General features: G+C 43.6%; 1 protein-coding gene across 3 annotated transcripts in view; it reads right to left on the bottom strand.

The window, feature by feature from the left end:
• Positions 1 to 19532, bottom strand: part of TUFT1 (tuftelin 1) — a gene marked incomplete at its 5' end in the record, with an annotated part of 45543 nt that overhangs the window by 8018 nt on the left and 17993 nt on the right. Inside the window, 7 exons of one of the 3 annotated variants that reach the window (XM_079697436.1) lie at positions 3957 to 4070; positions 7511 to 7576; positions 9460 to 9549; positions 10473 to 10559; positions 14069 to 14170; positions 14584 to 14658; positions 14888 to 15004. In XM_079697436.1, the coding sequence (XP_079553562.1) occupies positions 3957 to 4070; positions 7511 to 7576; positions 9460 to 9549; positions 10473 to 10559; positions 14069 to 14170; positions 14584 to 14658; positions 14888 to 15004 (651 nt within the window). Of the gene's footprint in view, positions 1 to 3956; positions 4071 to 7510; positions 7577 to 9459; positions 9550 to 10472; positions 10560 to 14068; positions 14171 to 14583; positions 14659 to 14887; positions 15005 to 19532 lie in introns of those variants that run through there. The other 2 variants (XM_079697437.1, XM_079697438.1) reach the window with 2 other exon arrangements.

The raw sequence follows: 19532 nt of genomic DNA, 5'->3' as shown, positions 1-19532 counted from the left end.
CCTTAGAAAAAAAAAACCCAGACGGAGACTGCCCTGGTGGTCCAGTGGCTAAGACTCCGTGCCCCCAATGCAGGGGGCCTGGGTTCAATCCCTAGTCAGGGAACTAGATCCCACATGCTGCAACTAAGCGTTCGTATGCTGCAACTAAAGATCCCGCACACCACAGCTAAAAATCCCACACGCCGCAACTAAGACCCAGCACAGCCAAATAAATAAATAAATATTAAAAACAAAAAAACAGGAATCTGGGTGCAGTGATGGGAGGAGGGAGGCAACCCTGATGATCACACTGCTGTCTCCCACTCACTGTTCCAGGACCACTCAGGAGACTAGCAGATTAACTCCACTTGCAGGGTTAATTGTCACATAGTTGATCAAGCTCTACTTTAGAGTGACACCTGGAACCCACAAGTACCGTGTTCCAGATGGTTGACTTCGTCAACATCCCCACCAGCCCTCCAGTGCCACCCAAGCTTAACCCAGTGTTTCAGCTTTCCTCCTCGTGCAAACACAAAAAATCCAGGGGAGGAGATCTCCATGTCCTTCCTTCTGTCTCCCACTCTTCCTCGTCCTCACTTCCAGCAATACTGGAAAGGACAAAATGGCACCCGGAGGGCTACTAGCACCAGGAAGAATTCGCTCTTTGTCAAAGGTGATAAGCCAATTTGGAAAGGAGAAAAGCAGAATTTGTAGTGAAAAAGTAAGAACTTGCCTCCTTTCCTCCCACGTGCATTTTGCCAACTCCAGTCATCCTTCAGGACTCAGCTTAGACACCCCTTCTTCTAGGGAGCTCTGAGCTCGGGTGAGGAGCCCTTCCTTGTGTGTCCACAGAAGACACACAGCCCTTCCCTCTTATAGCACTGACCAGATTTTGCCCAGTCACCTGTGTGCACGCCCCAGGAGACCATCAACTTCATGACGGCGGAGACCTTGGGCACCGCTACCTTTCCAGAGCCCAGCACAACACCGAGCACACAGCCACCGCTCCATAATATCATGAATGGAATTGATGGTCATCTAGTCCAACCCTCTCCTTTCATAACACAGCCAATGAATGACAGAACCCCGTTACTTCATCATCCATTTCAATGCATCCCAGATACCTACCGCATGTTGACTCCCCAGTCAGTTACTACAAAATAATCCAGGTAGCCTCCGGAAAGCCTAACCAGACCTGGTAAAACAGAACACCAGCAACCAGTCTGTCTGGCTCCTCCCAAGTCAGAATCAAGGAGGAGAAAGCAAAGCACAGGATGACGTGTGATGGGATGTGTCCATGTTGCACACAGCTCTGTCCAGAGCAAACTCACGGCAAATCCCTCCTAACGGCCAGGAGCCAGTATAACGGGAATCTTGCCCTTCCTACCCTGCATATTCAGAAAAGGAGACCAGAAAGTCTAATTCACCAGGAGAGACAGAGAAAAGCCGTCAAATGTCTCATATTAGCCTGGAACAGGCCAGCCCCATGGGCAGGAATGTAACAATAAGGCCTCTCATTTCTGTACACAAACATTGCACCCGGGTTGATGTGTGCTCGGAGTACAGCATTAACGGACCACAGATGATCCTCACACCCAGCTGTAGGATCACAAAGGAAAAAAACACACTCCTCTGCTACATCAGTCCCATAGCTCCAGCCAGCTCTGCCCTAAGGGAACCTCTTAATCATAAGAGGGTGTGGCGACCTACCCCAACAGTGGGAGAAACCCAAGGAGCATCTCCTTTCGCAGGTGGGTGCTGCATGCCTTGGGGTTAAAGGGCAGCTCCCTGTAAGAAGCCATGGGCGTGTGGTTAACAGCTGTCAGGGGTCTTCTAGCCTTGGGCTTTTACTCAGGACACTTCTGCTCAAGCTTTGAAACCCAGGGCCAGCAGAGCCCCCCATATGCTGCCAAAACCAACCAGTACTTCACAGTGTCTCTCAATGTAGAAATTTCTTTCTAAAACTCACAGTCTGGTCAGTGCTACAGCCTCGACCTCCCCTTCCTCCTGTTCTACTCCAATAAGGTAAGGAACAGCTGGTCATTGAACCAATTCATTGTCAACCAAATTATACAAATTGTGGAATCTGAAATAGATACAACAAACTCCTTTACTGCACAGCTACTCTGTTCTGAGACAAACTAATCTTAGTATTACCCTAAGCCCAAATTATTTAGGATAGGAAAACCCATGTGTTAAACTGATCACTAAGAAAAATATAGGATATTTTTTATTTCTAAAACCCTTTTGAGTAATAAATATACTTACATATATTACCTCACTCAATCCATACATCAAACCTGTGAGGTATATTTCATGACCCCTTTTACAAAAGTTGAAATTGATGGTTAGGGAGGTTAAACTACTCACTCAGGTAAGACTTCGATTACTCTTGAGGCAGTTGATCACTCTCACTGCCCTTTGTCCTCACCCTCAATACACCTCTCAAAATTCCCTCTTAGGGAATTCCCTGGCGGTCCAGTGGTTAGGACTCCACGCCTCCACTGCCAGGGGCCCGGGTTTGATCCCTGGTCAGGGAACTAAGGTTCCACAAGCCGCGTGGTGTGGCCTAAAAAAAAAATTCTCTCTCTCAGTCCACAAAACAGAAGAGTTCAGGCTGGGATTCCTCTTTCCACCAGACCCTGGCAAGCCTGGGCAGGGCAGAATCCTATGATTACATATTTCTGACCTAAAAAGTACTTTACGTGTGGGTGAACAATAGCAGATAACAGAAGGTTACTCTCACATAGAGCAGCTAGGAAAACTGCTCTGTTTGCCCAGTGTCCCTCATCTTATACCCAAAGAATTGTCTGGAAAGCATGGAAGACGTCACATACTTTTAATAGTGGGGGGCTTTCTCTATATAGAGATTTTTGTATTTTTTTAAATCTTCTACAATAACCTCGTATTACTTTTTTTTTTAATATAAATTAATTTATTTATTTTTGGCTGTGTTGGGTCTTCGTTTCTGTGCGAGGGCTTTCTCTAGTTGTGGCGAGCAGGGGCCACTCTTCATCGCGGTGTGCGGGCCTCTCACTGTCGCAGCCTCTCTTGTTGCGGAGCACAGGCTCCAGACGCGCAGGCTCAGTAGTTGTGGCACACGGGCCCAGTTGCTCCGCGGCATGTGGGATCTTCCCGGACCAGGGCTCGAACCCGTGTCCCCTGCACTGTCAGGCGGATCCTTAACCACTGCGCCACCAGGGAAGCCCAACCTAGTATTACTTTTATAACAATAATTGAGATACTCACTCAAGATCACAGAGCTCTGGGCAGGAGTAGGGATAAATTGGGAATTTGGGATTAACCGATACTACTACTATATACACTGTAGATAAACAGCAAGGACCTACTGTATAGCCAGGGAACTATATTCAATACCTTGAAATAACCTATAATGGAAAAGAATCTGAAAAAGAATATATATATGTGCATATAACTGAATCACTTTGCTGTACACCTAAAAACATTGTAAATCAACTATACTTCAATTAAAAAAAAAAAGATCACAGAGCACTGTGTTGTAAAGCCAAGTCTTGATCTAAAGTCCCCTGACTCCATGGGCACAGTTCTTCCTAAGACCACACCAATTCATCCACTCATCCTGTCCACACTTAAGAGGCACCCACCTGATGCCAAGTGTTGTCCCAGACACTGGGGATGCAGTGGTGAACTTGACAGCAACAATCCTTGCCTGCATGGTGCCTAGAGCCCGGCAGTCCTTATAGAAAGGACTTCTGAAGAACCTGCTCTCCCAGACCAGCATCACCACTCTGCTCCAGTAGAGCAGAGACTCAAGAGCTAGGCTTAGACAACAAAAACTATAAATATCCAGGAAAGGGCAAAGCAGACAGGAAGTGCTCCAGGCCGCAGAGCCTAGCCTTTCCAGTTGATGGCACTCCAGCCAGGAAGACTTCATCTGCACCTGTAACCAGTGGCCCAACCCTTAGGGCACCTTCTCCCCAGTTCCCAAATCTCACCTCAAAATCCACACGGTCTGACTGGTGCTGCCGCTCAGTCTCCTGCAGCTTGACAAGCAAGTCCTGCACGGTCCTCCTCAAGCTCTCGACATCTTCATCTATATAGGTGTCCACCTGCAGCCAGAGGAGGGAAGGGAAGGTGAAGTGACTATGTCTGTGACTTGGTAAGAGAAGGTCCCCCTGACAACGCACACTTATTTGGACCATCTTGCTCAGACTACCCTCACAAAAGAATTCACATCGCACAAGGGGAGAGTTAGTCAGTCATAGGCACCAAGGAGTTCTGAGTCATTCATATGAAAACACTCTCATACCCTAAAGAACTCAACTAGTTTCCAATCACCTGATTATTTTAGGACACACTGTAGTAATTTTTATACATGTATCAACTGATTAATGAATAGGTATGTTTATGCCGTTCTCATGTGTCTGTCCTGCTTCCATCAGACTAGAGCTCTCTGAGAGCAGGGACCATGTTTCACTTTGGACTACAGTTCCCCAAGGGCAGGGACTGTGCCACACTCATCATGAGGGGCATGTCCCAAAGGCACGTCTTTTGTGGTTCTCTGCACTTAGCACAAAGATCAGCAGACAAAGGGTTACTGACAGATGGGCAGCTTAAGGCAAAAGCACTCAATAAGTCCAGGAATCTGATTCGATGGAGGAAAAGGTGTCTCACTGAGGTTACTGTGAATCTCTCCCTCAGGCACACCCAAACTGGCATGTACGCTCTCGTCCCCATCTCTGCTACACTTCAGTTACCAGCTCCCTTGAGTCTGACAGAAAAGTCCCTCCCGGTCTTGCACAGTGGGAAATAGCAGCACCTTCAAACCAGAGCACAGAGCTCAGCTGGGAGGAGGGGACAGGGTCCCTGGGTGGCTGTGTTATCACTGAGTCCTGTGGGCCTTGCTTCTCTATCTGGGAAGCAGGGAGAAGACTCCTTACCACGCCCTGCCTTACAGCCTGCCTCAAAACTAAGATAATATCCGGTAGGGCTTGGAGCTTGTGAGAAGAAAGGCTGAACAGATAGTGCCAGGTGTTATTATAACTTGTTGCCAACAGCATATTTGCCAAATATGGTGATTCGGGGAAGGAAAACATCCAAACTGCACATCTAAAGTAAGTGGCTAGAATCACAACATTCCAAATCCAGCCGTCAGTAAGTTATCTGTTCAGTTCTCCTATGTCTGCATCTATGCTGCTGGGCAGGTGAGAATGTCTGAAAAGGCTCCTCCTGGAGCACAACTGTCACGTGTTTATTTCAAATGGCGTTCTCATAAGACTCTCTGATGACATGGAAAAATTTAATGATACAGTATGAAGAGAAAAAAAGGGAGTTATAAAACTTTACATGCAGGAGCTAGAGACAACAAACCAGATTTTAACATAGCAACATAGATAGAGCCTAAAAACATGATGTTGGATAAAAAAGGAAAAAACAGAAATAGGGGTAAGACAGGAATAAAGACACAGACCTACTAGAGAATGGACTTGAGGATATGGGGAGGGGGAAGGGTAAGCTGTGACAAAGTGAAAGAGCGGCATGGACATATATACACTACCAAACGTAATGTAGATAGCTAGTGGGAAGCAGCCGCATAGCACAGGGAGATCAGCTCGGTACTTTGTGACCGCCTGGAGGGGTGGGACAGGGAGGGTGGGAGGGAGACGCAAAAGGGAGGGGATATGGGAACATATGTATATGTATAACTGATTAAATTTGTTATAAAGCAAAAAAATAAAAAAATAAAAAAAATAAAAAAGAAAAATAAAAAAAGAAAAAAAAAAAAAAGAAATACAGCACAAGTCCATTATGAAAATTAAAAACGGGCTTCCCTGGTGGTGGAGTGGTTAAGAATCCGCCTGCCAATGCAGGGGCACGGGTTCAAGCCCTGGCCCGGGAAGATCCCACAGCCACGGAGCAACTAAGCCCGTGCGCCACAACTACTGAGCCTGCGCTCTAGAGCCCGCGAGCCACAACTACTGAGCCTGCGTGCCACAACTACTAAGCCCGCGTGCCTAGAGCCTGTGCTCCACAACAAGAGAAGCCACCGCAATGAGAAGCCCGTGCACTGCAACAAAGAATAGCCCCTGCTCGCTGCAACTAGAGAAAGCCTGCACGCAACAAAGAAGACCCAACACAGCCAAAAATAAAAACAAATAAATTAATTAATTAAAAAAAACATATTTAATAGGCATATTTAAATCATATATTGAATATGTTAGAGTGAGTACCTTTTGGTGGGGGAGACAAAAAAAAAAAGTGAAAGCAGTGAGAGGTCTTTATGGGACCAATGATGACAATGAGCCCTGAACTGATGGGAAGGTCTGATTCAGCTCTGCACTTGAGAGCCAAACAAACCTAATCCAAAACTATACCTGCCCAAGCAAAGAAACAAATGCAATGAAATGCAATATACAGTCTAATCTCAATATCATAAATATATATTTGCACTAAAGGAAAAACAAACGAAATTTTACCAAACTGGCTTTTCTCTGGGTAGATTACAATTGATATTTTTTTCTTCTTTCAACTTTTCTGTGTTTCTGAATTTCCCTAATTTTCTACAATATGTGTCTTAAATTATTATGTAATCACAAAAAATATAATAACAAATGTCATTTTAAAAAAAAGTACAACCAGGTTTATTTGTCAATTATACTTCAATAAAGTTGGGTGGGGGGAAGAAAGTACAGCTACAGAAGGAAATACTTTGTCGTTATTCAAAAGAATGAGATAGATTTACCCATACAAATATGGAAAGAAGCCTATATATACTTTTCAGCTTAAAAAAATAAAAAAGCAAGCAAGAAATAATGTATTTATCATGACTGGAATTGTGAAAAGTATGTGCATATTATATACATACATTTATCCGTGTATGTATATATGGTGCATGTGTATATATTAGTGTATACACACACACACATACATATGGCTTTTAAATATGGTTGTCTGTGTATAGAAAAACACTCTAGAACTTTAGACTAGAATATTAGAACTAATAGGCTAAATATCAGAATCACATGAAGAGCTTTTAAAAGTCCTGATGCATAGGCCACACTTCAGACCAGTTAAATTACAGTCTCTAGGGATGGCACGCAGATATTGCATCCTTTAAAGCTCCCAAGGCCATCCTAATGGGCAATGAAGGCTGAGAAGCACTGCTCTAAAAGGACCCACCCACGGGAATTCCCTGGTGGTCCAATTAGGACTCTGCGCTTTCACTGCCAAGGGTGTAGTTTCGATCCCTGGTCAGGGAACTAAGACCCCACAAGCCACACAGCAAGGCCAAAAAAATTAAAAATAAATAAATAAATAAATAAAAGGACCCACCCACTTCAATCTGTTAACCTTGAATACTTACAAGGAGTGGGATTGGGGAAGGAAAATTTCCGCTTTATATATTTCTCCTTTGTTTGAATTTTTACAGCAAGTAAATATTACTCTCATATTTAGTGAGAGAGAGAAAGCAATAAACAAAAGGATCAGGAAGGATTATTTCCTGCCTCTTGGCCAAGCAGTAGTTACCACTATTTTCCCTGTTACCTACCTCGGGTGGGCTGCTATGTGGGGTCAGGGGACCTTGACTAAAGCCATTTGGCTTTTCTAGCACCACCTATTCAAAGAAAAATAAAATTGGTAGTGAAAACAGTCCCAAGCAATTAACTCTGAAACATTCTTCTCCTTGTTTTTTTTTTAATTGAAGTATAGTCGATTTACAATCTTGTGTTAGTTTCAGGTGTATAGCAAAGTGATTCATTTATACATATATATATCTATTCCCTTATAGATTCCTTTATAGATTATTAAAAAATATTGATTATAGTTCCCTGTGTTATACAGTAGGTCCTTGTTGGTTATCTATTTTATATATAGTAGTGTGTATATTTTCATCCTAAACTCCTAATTTATCCCTCCTCCCTGCTTTCCCCTTTGGTAACCATAGTTTGTTTTCTATGTCTGTGGGTCTATTTCTGTTTTGTATATAAGTTCATTTGTATCATTGTTTTTAGATTCCACATATAAGCAGTATCATATATTTTTGAAACATTATTCTTCTAAGAGTTCAAATCTTAGATAGAAAGCAAGAGGAGAGAGAGAGAGAAGGGGGGAGGAAGAGGAAGAAGAAAAAGAAGGAAGGAAGGAAGGGAGAAAAGAAAAGAAAAAAAGACATCTAGTGCTCTGTGGGAAAATGGAGAAAAGAGGGAGTGGAGAAACATGTGCAGCCTTGAGAGGGAATACTCTATCTAGCCTTGTTGGGAGGAGGAAAGAAACCCCAGGCTAAAACCTTTCAGCAGACTGGAAAATGTGCAGACACATTCCTCGCAGCCCAGGAAATACAAGCAGCTGTCTGCCATAAACAAAGAGTTTCCTTTGCCCCTCGGGGGCTCCTGACAAGGTCTGACAAAACATAAATCAAAAGGGGAAGCAGCATTTGCTGCAGTTCTTTCCAACCCAAAGCCTGATTAGTCATCATACGACTGCCGTTTTGTGTAAACAAGGTGCCTGGACTTCTGGGCTCTGAACACATTAGGTTCTTAAGTCACTAGACAAAGCACCTCCCACCAGCCAGATGTGAGCTCAGGCAGTGAAAGTCTTACCTCTGGCCAAAGCAAAATAAATTAGGAAGAATCCACCACACAAGCCTAGCACATGACCAAGACGAAATGTAATTTTGCTGGTACTAGCTGCTAGGTCACTCTTCCCCTTAGGAGAATGAGGGCAGGACCTACTGGAGAAGGACCACTGCAACCAAACCAAAAGCAAATGAAGGAGACACAGCTTGGAATCTAAGGGAAGATGAGGGTAAAGTCATGGAAGAGATAGTTCTGCTCTCCTGGGGACATTTCTATCCTCAAATTTTTGAAGAACTGAAAAAGAGGATCCCAGGATCATCCATCCCAAGAGGGATTCTCCAATCAGTGGTCTAACAAACATTTACTGATGACTTTGTGCATCCCAGACCCTGGGCTGAGGTGTGGGGACACAGAGACGAGGGTCGGGGGGTGAACCCTAACCTGGAGGAGCTTCCTGTCCCAGGGTAGAGATGGCTATAGACACAGACAGTAATAATAGACAAGGACCAAGACTTCCAATTTATACCACAAGCATAACCAAATTAAGCAAGATCAGTTTATGAGAAGTTTGGATTTATAGGTTAATTGTCTCTTTATAAGACTTTGTATTACAAGAAGATTGATCACAGAATCCTTATATATAAGATGGCCTGCCATTAACTTAATAATTTTATTGATATAAATTCAATTTTTGCACATGTTTTAGGAACAGGTGTGCTTGTATGTAGGCTGATTAGTGTGAATACAAGTGTCCATCTGCTGAAGAGCCCTAACAATGTTGTGAGTGCTCAGAGAAGCCAGCATCACTTGTATTCTCGCCTTTCCTGGCAGCGGCATTAGATTCGGCACCCACTGGGTGACTGGTAAATGGCACAACCCCACGTCCTCAGTGGGGACCCAACCATGGACCATTTCCTATTACCTGTATCTCCTGTTGATGGAGAGAATCTCCTGGATTTCTGTCGAGCTTCCTACTTATATCCTCCCGGAGCTTCTGCAGGCAGTTCCTGGCCTGGGAGGAGAGGGCAAGAGGCTTTAGCTTTGGGAAAGAGAGCACACCAACTCACCCACCTTTGTGCCTATCCACAACCCATAGTACTGTTCTAAGTACTGGCTGGGAAAGGAGAGATTCTAGTCAAGTGGGGCTGCAACGCAGTCCCTCCTACACAAGCAACAAGATAATAAAAACCGTGCCCTGGTGTATCTAACATTTTAGTCGTGGAGACACACAACCCAAAAGACAAATAAGTAAAACATGTAATATGTCATGGTGACAAGTGCCAAGGAGAAACATGAGCCAGAGTGAGGGTTAAGAAAAGTGGGGAGGGGACTTCCCTGGTGGCCCAGTGGTAAAGAATCCGCCTTCCAATGCAGGGGACACGGGTTTGATCCCTTGTTGGGGAACTAGGATCCCACATGCTGCAGGACCCGTGAGCCCCAACTGGAGAGCCTGCGTGCCGCAAACTGCAGAGCCCACATGCTCTGGAGCCCACGCACCACAACTAGAGAAGAGAAAACCTGCATGCCACAACTAGAGAGAAGCCCACGTGCCGCAACGAAAGATCCCGCGTGCCACAACGAGGGTCCCGTGTGTCGCAACTAAGACCCTACACAGCCAAAAAAATAAATAAAAGATAAATAAATAAATATGTTTTAAAAAAAAGAAAAGTAAGGAAGCAAGGCTGGCAACTTTAGTTAGGATGACTGGGGGGACAGTGCTCAGTGCATGGTGCTTAATAAGTATTTGTTGATTAGTGGATTGGTTGATTAATGGAAGGGTCAGAAATGATATTTACACATGAGGGGGCATGGTGCTTTGGAGATACGAAGGGAGCAGAAGGGAGAAAATCAGAACCTACAAAAGAAGGGAGCCAAAAAAATGTGAGGTTCAGAGAAATGACCTAGGTCATTTCCACAAAGGGAAGGGGTGCCCACCTCCTGGATGTACTGGACCTCACTCTTCAGCTGGTTAATATTCTTCTCATGGATCATCTTGTCTTCGGACTTCCCCTTCAAGTACACCTGAAATAAGGAAAACAACACTAATTAAGAGACCTCCAATGGAAGCAACCTAAATGTCCATTGACAGATGAATGGATAAAGAAGATGTGGTGTATACACACACACACACACACACACACAATAGAATATTGCTCAGCCATAAGAAAGAATGAAATAATGTCATTTGCAGCAACATGGATGGACCTAGAGATTATCTTACTAAGTGAAGTAAGCCAGACAAAGAAAGACAAATATCATATGATATTGTTTATATGTGGAATTTAGAAAAATAAAATGATACAAATGAACTTATATATAAAACAGAAATAGACAGAAAACAAAATTATGGTTAGCAAAGGGAAGTGGGGGGGAGAGATAAATTAGGAGGTTGGGATTAACCAACCTATATACACTACTATATAAAATAGAGGACTTCCCTGGTGGCTCAGTGGTTAGGAATTCTCCTGCCAATGCAGGGGACATGAGTTCGAGCCCTGGTCGGGAAAGATCCTACATGCCAGGGAGCAACTAATCCTGTGTGCCACAACTGCTGAGCCTGTGCTCTAGAGCCCGCGAGCCGCAACTGCTGAGCCCATGTGCAGCAACTACTGAGGCTTGCGTGCCTAGAGCCCGTGCTCCACAACAAGAGAAGCCACCACAGTGAGAAGCCTACACACTGGAATGAGGAGTAGCCGCTGCTCATCACAGCTACAGAAAAGCTGGCACACAGCAACAAAGACCCAACACAGACAAAATAAATAAATAAATAACCAACAAGGACCTACTGTATAGCACAGGGAACTGTACTCAATACTTTGTAATAACCTATAAGGAAAAAGAATGTGAATCACTTTGCTGTACACCTGAAACTAACACAACATTGTATATCAACTATACTTCAATAAAAAGAAATCTCCAGTTAAATTAACTCCACATAGGCAGCCTCATACACTGCTGGTAGAAGGGTAAATTGTCACCACCTTTCTGGGTGGCAATTTGGTAATTCCGATCAGAAGACTTAAAACTATATTTACTCTTTGGGGGCTTCCCTGGTGACGCAGTGGTTGAGAATCCACCTGCCAATACAGGGGACATGGGTTCGATCCCTGGTCCGGGAAGATCCCACGTGCCATGGAGCAACTAAGCCCGTGCGCCACAACTACTGAGCCTGTGCTCTAGAGCCCATGAGCCACACTACTGAGCCTCTGTGCCATAACTGAAGCCCATGCGCCTGGAGACCATGCTCTGCAACAAGAGAAGCCACCACAATGAGAAGCCCGCTCACCGCAATGAAGAGTAGCCCCTGTTTACCACAACTAGAGAAAGTCCGTGCAGCAACTGAGACCCAACTCAGCCAAAAATAAATAAATTAAATAAATAATTAAAAAAAAAAAAACTATATTTACTCTTTAACCTATCAAATCTATTTCTGGAAATTCATCCTAATGAAATAAATTTAGCTAAACTAGCATAAATACTCACGTACATATATGCAAATTCATGGAAAGGGGGTTTTAAAGGGGATTTACACATTTTTCTCTGTATACCATGCTTGAATCTTTAACAATTGAGAAAGTATTTCTTTATCACTTGTATTATAAAGCACATTCACAAATTAGTAACATATATGCTCGACAAAATATTGTTTATGGCTGCAAAACATGGAAATAGACAAAATGTTCAACAGTGGAGGATTAAAGAAATTATGGTATGTGTATACTAGAACACTAAGCACCAATTTATGGATACAAAGATGTTATAAACTACCATTAAAGGTGGGGCAAGGGCTTCCCTGGTGGCGCAGTGGTTGAGAGTCCGCCTGCCGATGCAGGGGATGCGGGTTCGTGCCCCGGTCCGGGAAGATCCCACATGCCGCGGAGCAGCTAGGCCCGTGAGCCATGGCCGCTGAGCCTGCGCGTCCGGAGCCTGTGCTCCGCGACGGGTGAGGCCACAACAGTGAGAGGCCCACGTACAGAAAAAAAAAAAAAAAAAGTGAAAGGTGGGGCAAGCAGGGGACTGCTCTGGTAGTGCAGTGGTTAAAACTCCGCGCTCCCAATGCAGGGAGTCTGTGTTCGATCCCTGGTCAGGGAACTAGATCCCACAGGCATGCCACAACTAAGAGTTTGCATGCCACAACTAAGGAGCCGGTGAGCCGCTACTAAGGAGCCTGCCTGCCACAGCTAAGACCTGGTGCAACCAAATAAATAAATAAATATTAAAAAAAAAAAAGAAGAAGAAGAAAGAAAAAGTAAAAAAAGAAGAAAAACCCACAGAATGGGAAAAAATTAAAGACATTTTTCGAAATCATATATCTGATAAGGGTCTATTATCCAGAATATATAAAAGAACCCTTAAATTTTAACAATTAAAACACAACTGGATTTTTAAATGAGAAAAGGATTTGCATAAATATTTCTCCAAAGGAGATATACAAATGGGCAATAAGCATAAGAAAAGATGTCATCAGGGAAATGCAAATTAAAACCACAAGATATCACTTCACATCCACTAGGATGGATATAATCAAAAAGATGAACAATAACAAGTGTTAATGAGGATGTACAGAAACTGGAACCCTCATACATCACTGATGGGAATATAAAATGGAGCAGATGCTTTGGGAAAAAGTCCGGTAGTTTCTCAAAAGATTAAATATAAATATAGGATTACCATATGAGCTAGCAATTTCACTACTGCTAGGTATATACCAAGAGAACTGAAAACATATGTTCACCCAAAACCCTGTACATGAATATTCAGAGCAGCATTATTCACAAAAGATAGTGGAAACAACCCAAATGTCCATCAGTTGATGAATGGGTAACAAAATGTGGTATATTCATTCAAGGGAACATGATTCAGCCGTTAAAAGCAGTGAGTACTGATGTATGTTACAATGTGGCTGAACCCTGAAAATACTGTGCGAAGTAAAAGAAGCCAGATACAAAAGGCCACATGTGTGATTCCATTTATATGAGATGTCTAGAAGGGGCAAATCCATAGAGAAAGAAGGTAGATTGGTGATTGCCAGGAACTAGAAGGAGTGACTGAAAATGTTCTGAAATTAGTAGTGGTGGTGGTTGCACAACTCTGTGAATATACTAAAAACCAGTGTATTGTACACTTTAACCAAGTCAATTGTATGGTATGTGAATTACATCTCCAAAAGCTGTTTTTAAAAAAGAAATAACAAAAATTGTTTTAATTTTTAAAAATAAGTTCCATAAACACACTTCCCACCGGTCTCCACAACTTCCAGCAGCTAAACATGGACAGTGGATGAGCACCTAGAAAGGTCATTCCATCCATCCCCATGCCCGGGGCCGGGTAGCACCAAAGTCACTACAGACTGACTGTGGTCTCCTGGTGTTAATTAAGATCTTTCCAGGAGATGGCCAGGAGTTAGCATCGCAGGTCTGGTTCTTCCTAGTCAAAACACAAGGTCCCTTTGACGAAGTCAGCCGTTCCCTCTCCCGTGTCTATACGGAGAAAGAGAGGAGGGAGAAACAGTGGAGGTGAACTAAGCTTACCTTAATGATCTCTTCATGTCCATCGTTGGACTCCACCAGTTCTGAGGCCAGAGAATGACCAGTTGAGCGGCCGGACACCATGGCATAGGTCTTCCTGACGGCCTACCGGAGAGAGAGAGAAAAGTGGCTCAGAAACCATACGACAAGCACAGAACTTCTGCCCCTCAACCAATGCAGAAGAACTGCTCCTCAAAAGACTTGAAGGATTAGTCCGATTTTCCCCTCCAAAAATTCATTTCAGAACCTCTACCAGAAGCCAGAGGACGAACACAGCAGCAGCAAGAACACAGGACGGGGAAAATTAGTTGAAATTGCAGGTTAGTTTTAATTTTAATGGGGGTCTCTCCATCCGCCAAAGCAGTGCACAATGCTGAGGTCAGCTGGGTGTGTCTGAAAGGAGATGCTCCCGGGCAGCAGAGGAGATGGCTCCAGCCAGCACTGGGACGAGGGGTCAGCAGCAAGGAAGGAGAACTGGTGCAGGGGAGGAGGCCTTGCCCCACCAGAAACCTCAATACCTTCTGGGCTATGCGTTCAAGTTCATCTCCTGTCAGTTCACCCTGAAGAGTCAGCCTGAGAATGTCGACGCTGCCCTAATAATGACAATGACAGCAACAATAACCTCTTACCTTTATAGTCTACTTCCAGTACACATGCACTTTTGCCAGACCTGTGGAATGGGCCTTATTATCACCATTTCACAGACAAGAAAAGCTGAGGTCCGGGGAGATGACATCAGCTTGTCCAAGGTCAGTTCGATCTTAGGTGATAAGGAGGTCTCCGGGGACTTTGACAGTGCTCTTTACAATGCACAGAGACTACACAGCACACTGCTCTGTGTGGTTCCAGAGGGGCTACCCTGGTCCTTGGATTACAGGAAGCACATTGCATGCACTCTCCTTTCCCCAATGCTGAAGACGGCATCCCTGGATTGGTCATCCCCAATCCAGAATTTCTGCACCTGACAGCCAACCAGGTAGTTATTGATATATAAGACTAAGATATCCTTCCTGAACCAAACCACAGGAAGGTACATCAATCCAAACCCCTATTTCTATGAGCCACACAGAAATTATCCAAATGAAAGCAGGCAATACAATAGATCAGCCTAACTTCAAAGGGAAAAGCAGATGTTCTTTCATGCCTCAAAGAAGTTTTAAAAAACACATTGTGAGGAAGATAGAAAACCCAAGGGGGAAAGCATGCAATAAGAGGGAAAAGTGGAGGGCTGGAGATTTGGAGAGATAATAACATTGAGGGAGAATCAGCAAGGCAGAGTGGACCAAATCCTGCCAATAACCCACGTTATGTGTACAGGTGGACAAGAGGCTTAGCCACTCTGGGCCTCTGGATCTCACTGGAAAAATAATGGTTGGACTAAGTATCTCAAAGGCTCCTTCCAGCCTTGATATTATGGCAGCATAAAAGAGGAGTATATGCCTCTCCCATCCAACGATGGGAAGATGGGTGCTGAACTAGCCAAGATGAAAGTGACCTTGAGGTCATCTGGTCATACCCTGCCATAAGGTCTGGAAGTATAAATGCCATCTTACTCTTAACACATTTTAAGGAACCCTCCTAACCTTCCAAATGTCTGCTGGAAAGAAAGAAAGAAGAAAGAATGGACTCTGCCCAGAGAGTTGGGAGAAGCTTTTCTGGGTAGGCAATAGTCCTTCCTACAAAAGAAAGAGTGAACTGGTGGAGAAGTAATCAGTCTCTGTAGTCAGCTACTTAACTCTCAGTGCTCTCACTATAAAATGGGAATACGGGCTTCCCTGGTGGCGCAGTGGTTGAGAATCTGCCTGCCGATGCAGGGGACATGGGTTCGTGCCCCAGTCTGGGAAGATCCCACATGGCACAGAGCGCCTGGGCCCGTGAGCCATGGCCGCTGAGCCTGCGCATCCGGAGCCTACGCTCCGCAACGGGAGAGGCCACAACAGTGAGAGGCCCACATACAGCAAAAAAAAAAAAAAAAAAAAAAAATAAAATGGGAATACCATCCAACTGAGGGTTTTTTGGTTGAAGATTAACTGAAAATGTATGGAGGTTGTTCTCTGCCACATAACAGGGAGGTACTCAAATATTAGCCTCCTCCCACTTCTTGGAATGAACCCAAATTTAAGAAAAATGGAAGACACTTCCACATGGCCCTTAAGCCTTCCCAATCCTGGCAATGTAGCTAGTTCTACAAAAACACTTAATTCCTACCAAAGAAAAGCCAGACCCTTAGTGTGGCATTTAAGGCTCTCCACAGTCTGAGTCAACTCACATCTCCTGCTACTGCTCTTCATTGCGCCTGGTCCAATACATCCCACGCCCTCCCACTTCAGTAACTTTGCTCTCATCATTTCCTTTGCCTTAAATGTTCTTTCCAATGACTATACTACCCCAAGCAATCTACAGATTCAATGCAATCCCTATCAAACTACCAATGGCATTTTTCACAGAACTAGAACAAAAAATTTTACAATCTGTATGGAAACACAAAAGACCCCGAATAGCCAAAGCAATCTTGCGAAAGAAAAATGGAGCTGGAGGAATCAGGCTCCCTGACTTCAGACTATACTACAAAGCTACAGTAATCAATATGGTATGGTACTGGCACAAAAACAGAAATATAGATCAATGGAACAGGATAGAAAGCCCAGAGATAAACGCATGCATATATGGTCACCTTATTTTTGAGAAAGAAGGCAAGAATATACAATGGAGAAAAGACAGCCTCTTCAATAAGCGGTGCTGGGAAAAGTAGAACACTCCCTAACACCATACACAAAAATAAACTCAAAATGGATTAAAGACCTAAATGTAAGGCCAGACACTATAAAACTCTTAGAGGAAAACATACGCAGAACACTCTATGACATAAATCACAGCAAGATCCTTTTTGACCCACCTCTGAGAGAAGTGGAAATAAAAACAAAAATAAACAAATGGGACTTAATGAAACTTGAAAGCTTTTGCACAGCAAAGGAAATCATAAACCAGACGACAAGACAGCCCTCAGAATGGGAGAAAATATTTGCAAATGAAGCAACTGACAAAGGATTAATCTCCAAAATTTACAAGCAGCTCATGCAGCTCAATATCAAAAAACAAACAACCCAATCCAAAAATGGGCAGGAGACCTAAATAGAGATTTCTCCAAAGAAGATATACAGATTGCCAACAAACACATGAAAGAATGCTCAACATCACTAATCATTAGAGAAATGCAAATCAAAACCACAGTGAGGTATCACCTCACACCAGTCAGAATGGCCATCATCAAAAAATCTACAAACAATAAATGCTGGAGGGCTTCCCTGGTGGCGCAGTGGTTGAGAGTCCACCTGCCGATGCAGGGGACGCGGGTTCGTGCCCCGGTCCAGGAAGATGGAGCGGCTGGGCCCTTGAGCCATGGCCGCTAGCCTGCGCGTCCGGAGCCTGTGCTCCGCAACGGGAGAGGCCACAACGGTGAGAGGCCTGCATACCGCAAAAAAAAAAAAAAAAAAAAAAGAAAGAAACAATAAATGCTGGAGAGGGTGTGGAGAAAAGGGAACCCTCTTGCACTGTGGGTGGGAATGTAAATTGATACAGCCACTATTGAGAACAGTATGGAGGTTCCTTAAAAAACTAAAAATAGAACTACCATACGACCCAGCAATCCCACTACTGGGCATATACCCTGAGAAAACCATAATTCAAAAAGAGTCATGTACCACAATGTTCATTGCAGCTCTATTTACGATAGCCAGGCCATGGAAGCAACCTAAGTGTCCATCGACAGATGAATGGATAAAGAAGATGTGGCACATATATACGATGGAATATTGCTCAGCCATAAAGAGAAATGAAATTCAGCTATTTGTAGTGAGGTGGATGGACCAAGAGTCTGTCATACAGAGTGAAGTAAGTCAGAAAGAGAAAAACAAATACCGTATGCTAACACATATATATGGAATCTAAAAAAAAAAAATGGTTATGAAGAACCTAGGGGAAGGACAGGAATAAAGATGCAGACGTAGAGAATGGACTTGAGGACACGGGGAGGGGGAAGGGTAAGCTGGGATGAAGTGAGAGAGTGGCATGGACTTATATATACACTACTAAATGTAAAATAGATAGCCAGTGGGAAGCAGCCACATAGCACAGGGAGATCAGCTCAGTGCTTTGTGACCACCTAGAGGGATGGGAGGGAAACACAAGAGGGAGGAGATATGGGGATATATGTATATGTATAGCTGATTCACTTTGTTATAAAGCAGAAACTAACACACCATTGTAAAGCAATTATACTCCAATAAAGATGTTAAAAAGAAAAAAAGTTCTTTCCTCCCATTTTCACCAGGGGCATCTGCAAGTCCCTCAAGAGCTTGCATTCAATTGCCACATCTTCCATGACACTTCCCTACATCCTGTGGGAAACACATGCTCCCTTCCCTGAGCTCCCTCTGTATCACAGGGCCTCCGGTGGCACGTGCCTCTCCCTTATTTGTGATCCATGAGGAATTACCCTTTCTAACTGTTAACTCCTTGTGGGCAGCTGTCTGCCACAGCCCCTAACAAAGGTAAGTATTTTCTGAATGCATAGTGAGTGTTCCATGACATCTAGGTCAAGAGAACACTACAAAAGAAAGAAGAAAAAATAATTTCAAAATAGCCAGAGTGGCTGCCGACTCCTTTTCCCCAGGACACAGGCATGCATTCTGATTAAAACACAATCTCAGGAGTTCCCTGGTGGTCTAGTGGTTAGGATTTGGCGCTTTCACTGCTGTGGCCTGGGTTCAACCATGGTATTCTAATTGGAAGAGCACAGACAACTAGGCTGGATTTGGGCCCTGAGAGGCCATCTCCTTGTTCATGTCATCAGAATCCCAGTTGGAGACAAGAAAGAGAGCAAGGTGAAGAAGTACTCAAGGAAATAATGGCTGAAGCTTCCCAAATTTGGCAAAAGACGAATCTGCAGATTCAAGGAGCTCAGCAAACATGATAAACCTAAAATTCATGCCAAGATATATTGTAATTAAACTTCTGATAACTAAAGACAAAGAAAAAATCTTGAAAGCAGCCAGAGAAAAATGACACCTTACCTATAGGGGGAAAACACTTTGAATAACAACAGATTTCTCATCAGAAACCATGAAGGCCAGAAGAAAATGGGACACTATTTTTCAAGTGCTGGGGAAAAAAAACCTCTCAATAAATTTTTTCCCAGGAAAAATATTCATCAGGAATGAGGGGGAAATCAAGACATTCTTAGGTAAAGGAAAATTACGAGAATTTCTTACCAGTAGACCTACACTAAAAGAATGGCTTTGAAAGTTCTCTAAACAGAAAGGAAACAATAAAAAAGGAATCTTGGAACATTAAGAAGACAGAAACAACATGGATAGCAAAAACGTGGGTTAATCCAATAGGCTTTCCCTCTCTCCTTGAGTTTTCTAAGTTATGTTTGATGATTGAAGCTAAAAATTATAATTCCGTC

This window comes from Hyperoodon ampullatus, assembly GCF_949752795.1.
Source record: "Hyperoodon ampullatus genome assembly, chromosome: 2".
Classification (NCBI taxonomy): Eukaryota; Metazoa; Chordata; class Mammalia; order Artiodactyla; family Ziphiidae; genus Hyperoodon; species Hyperoodon ampullatus.
This window is presented reverse-complemented; position numbering and strand designations above follow the sequence as displayed.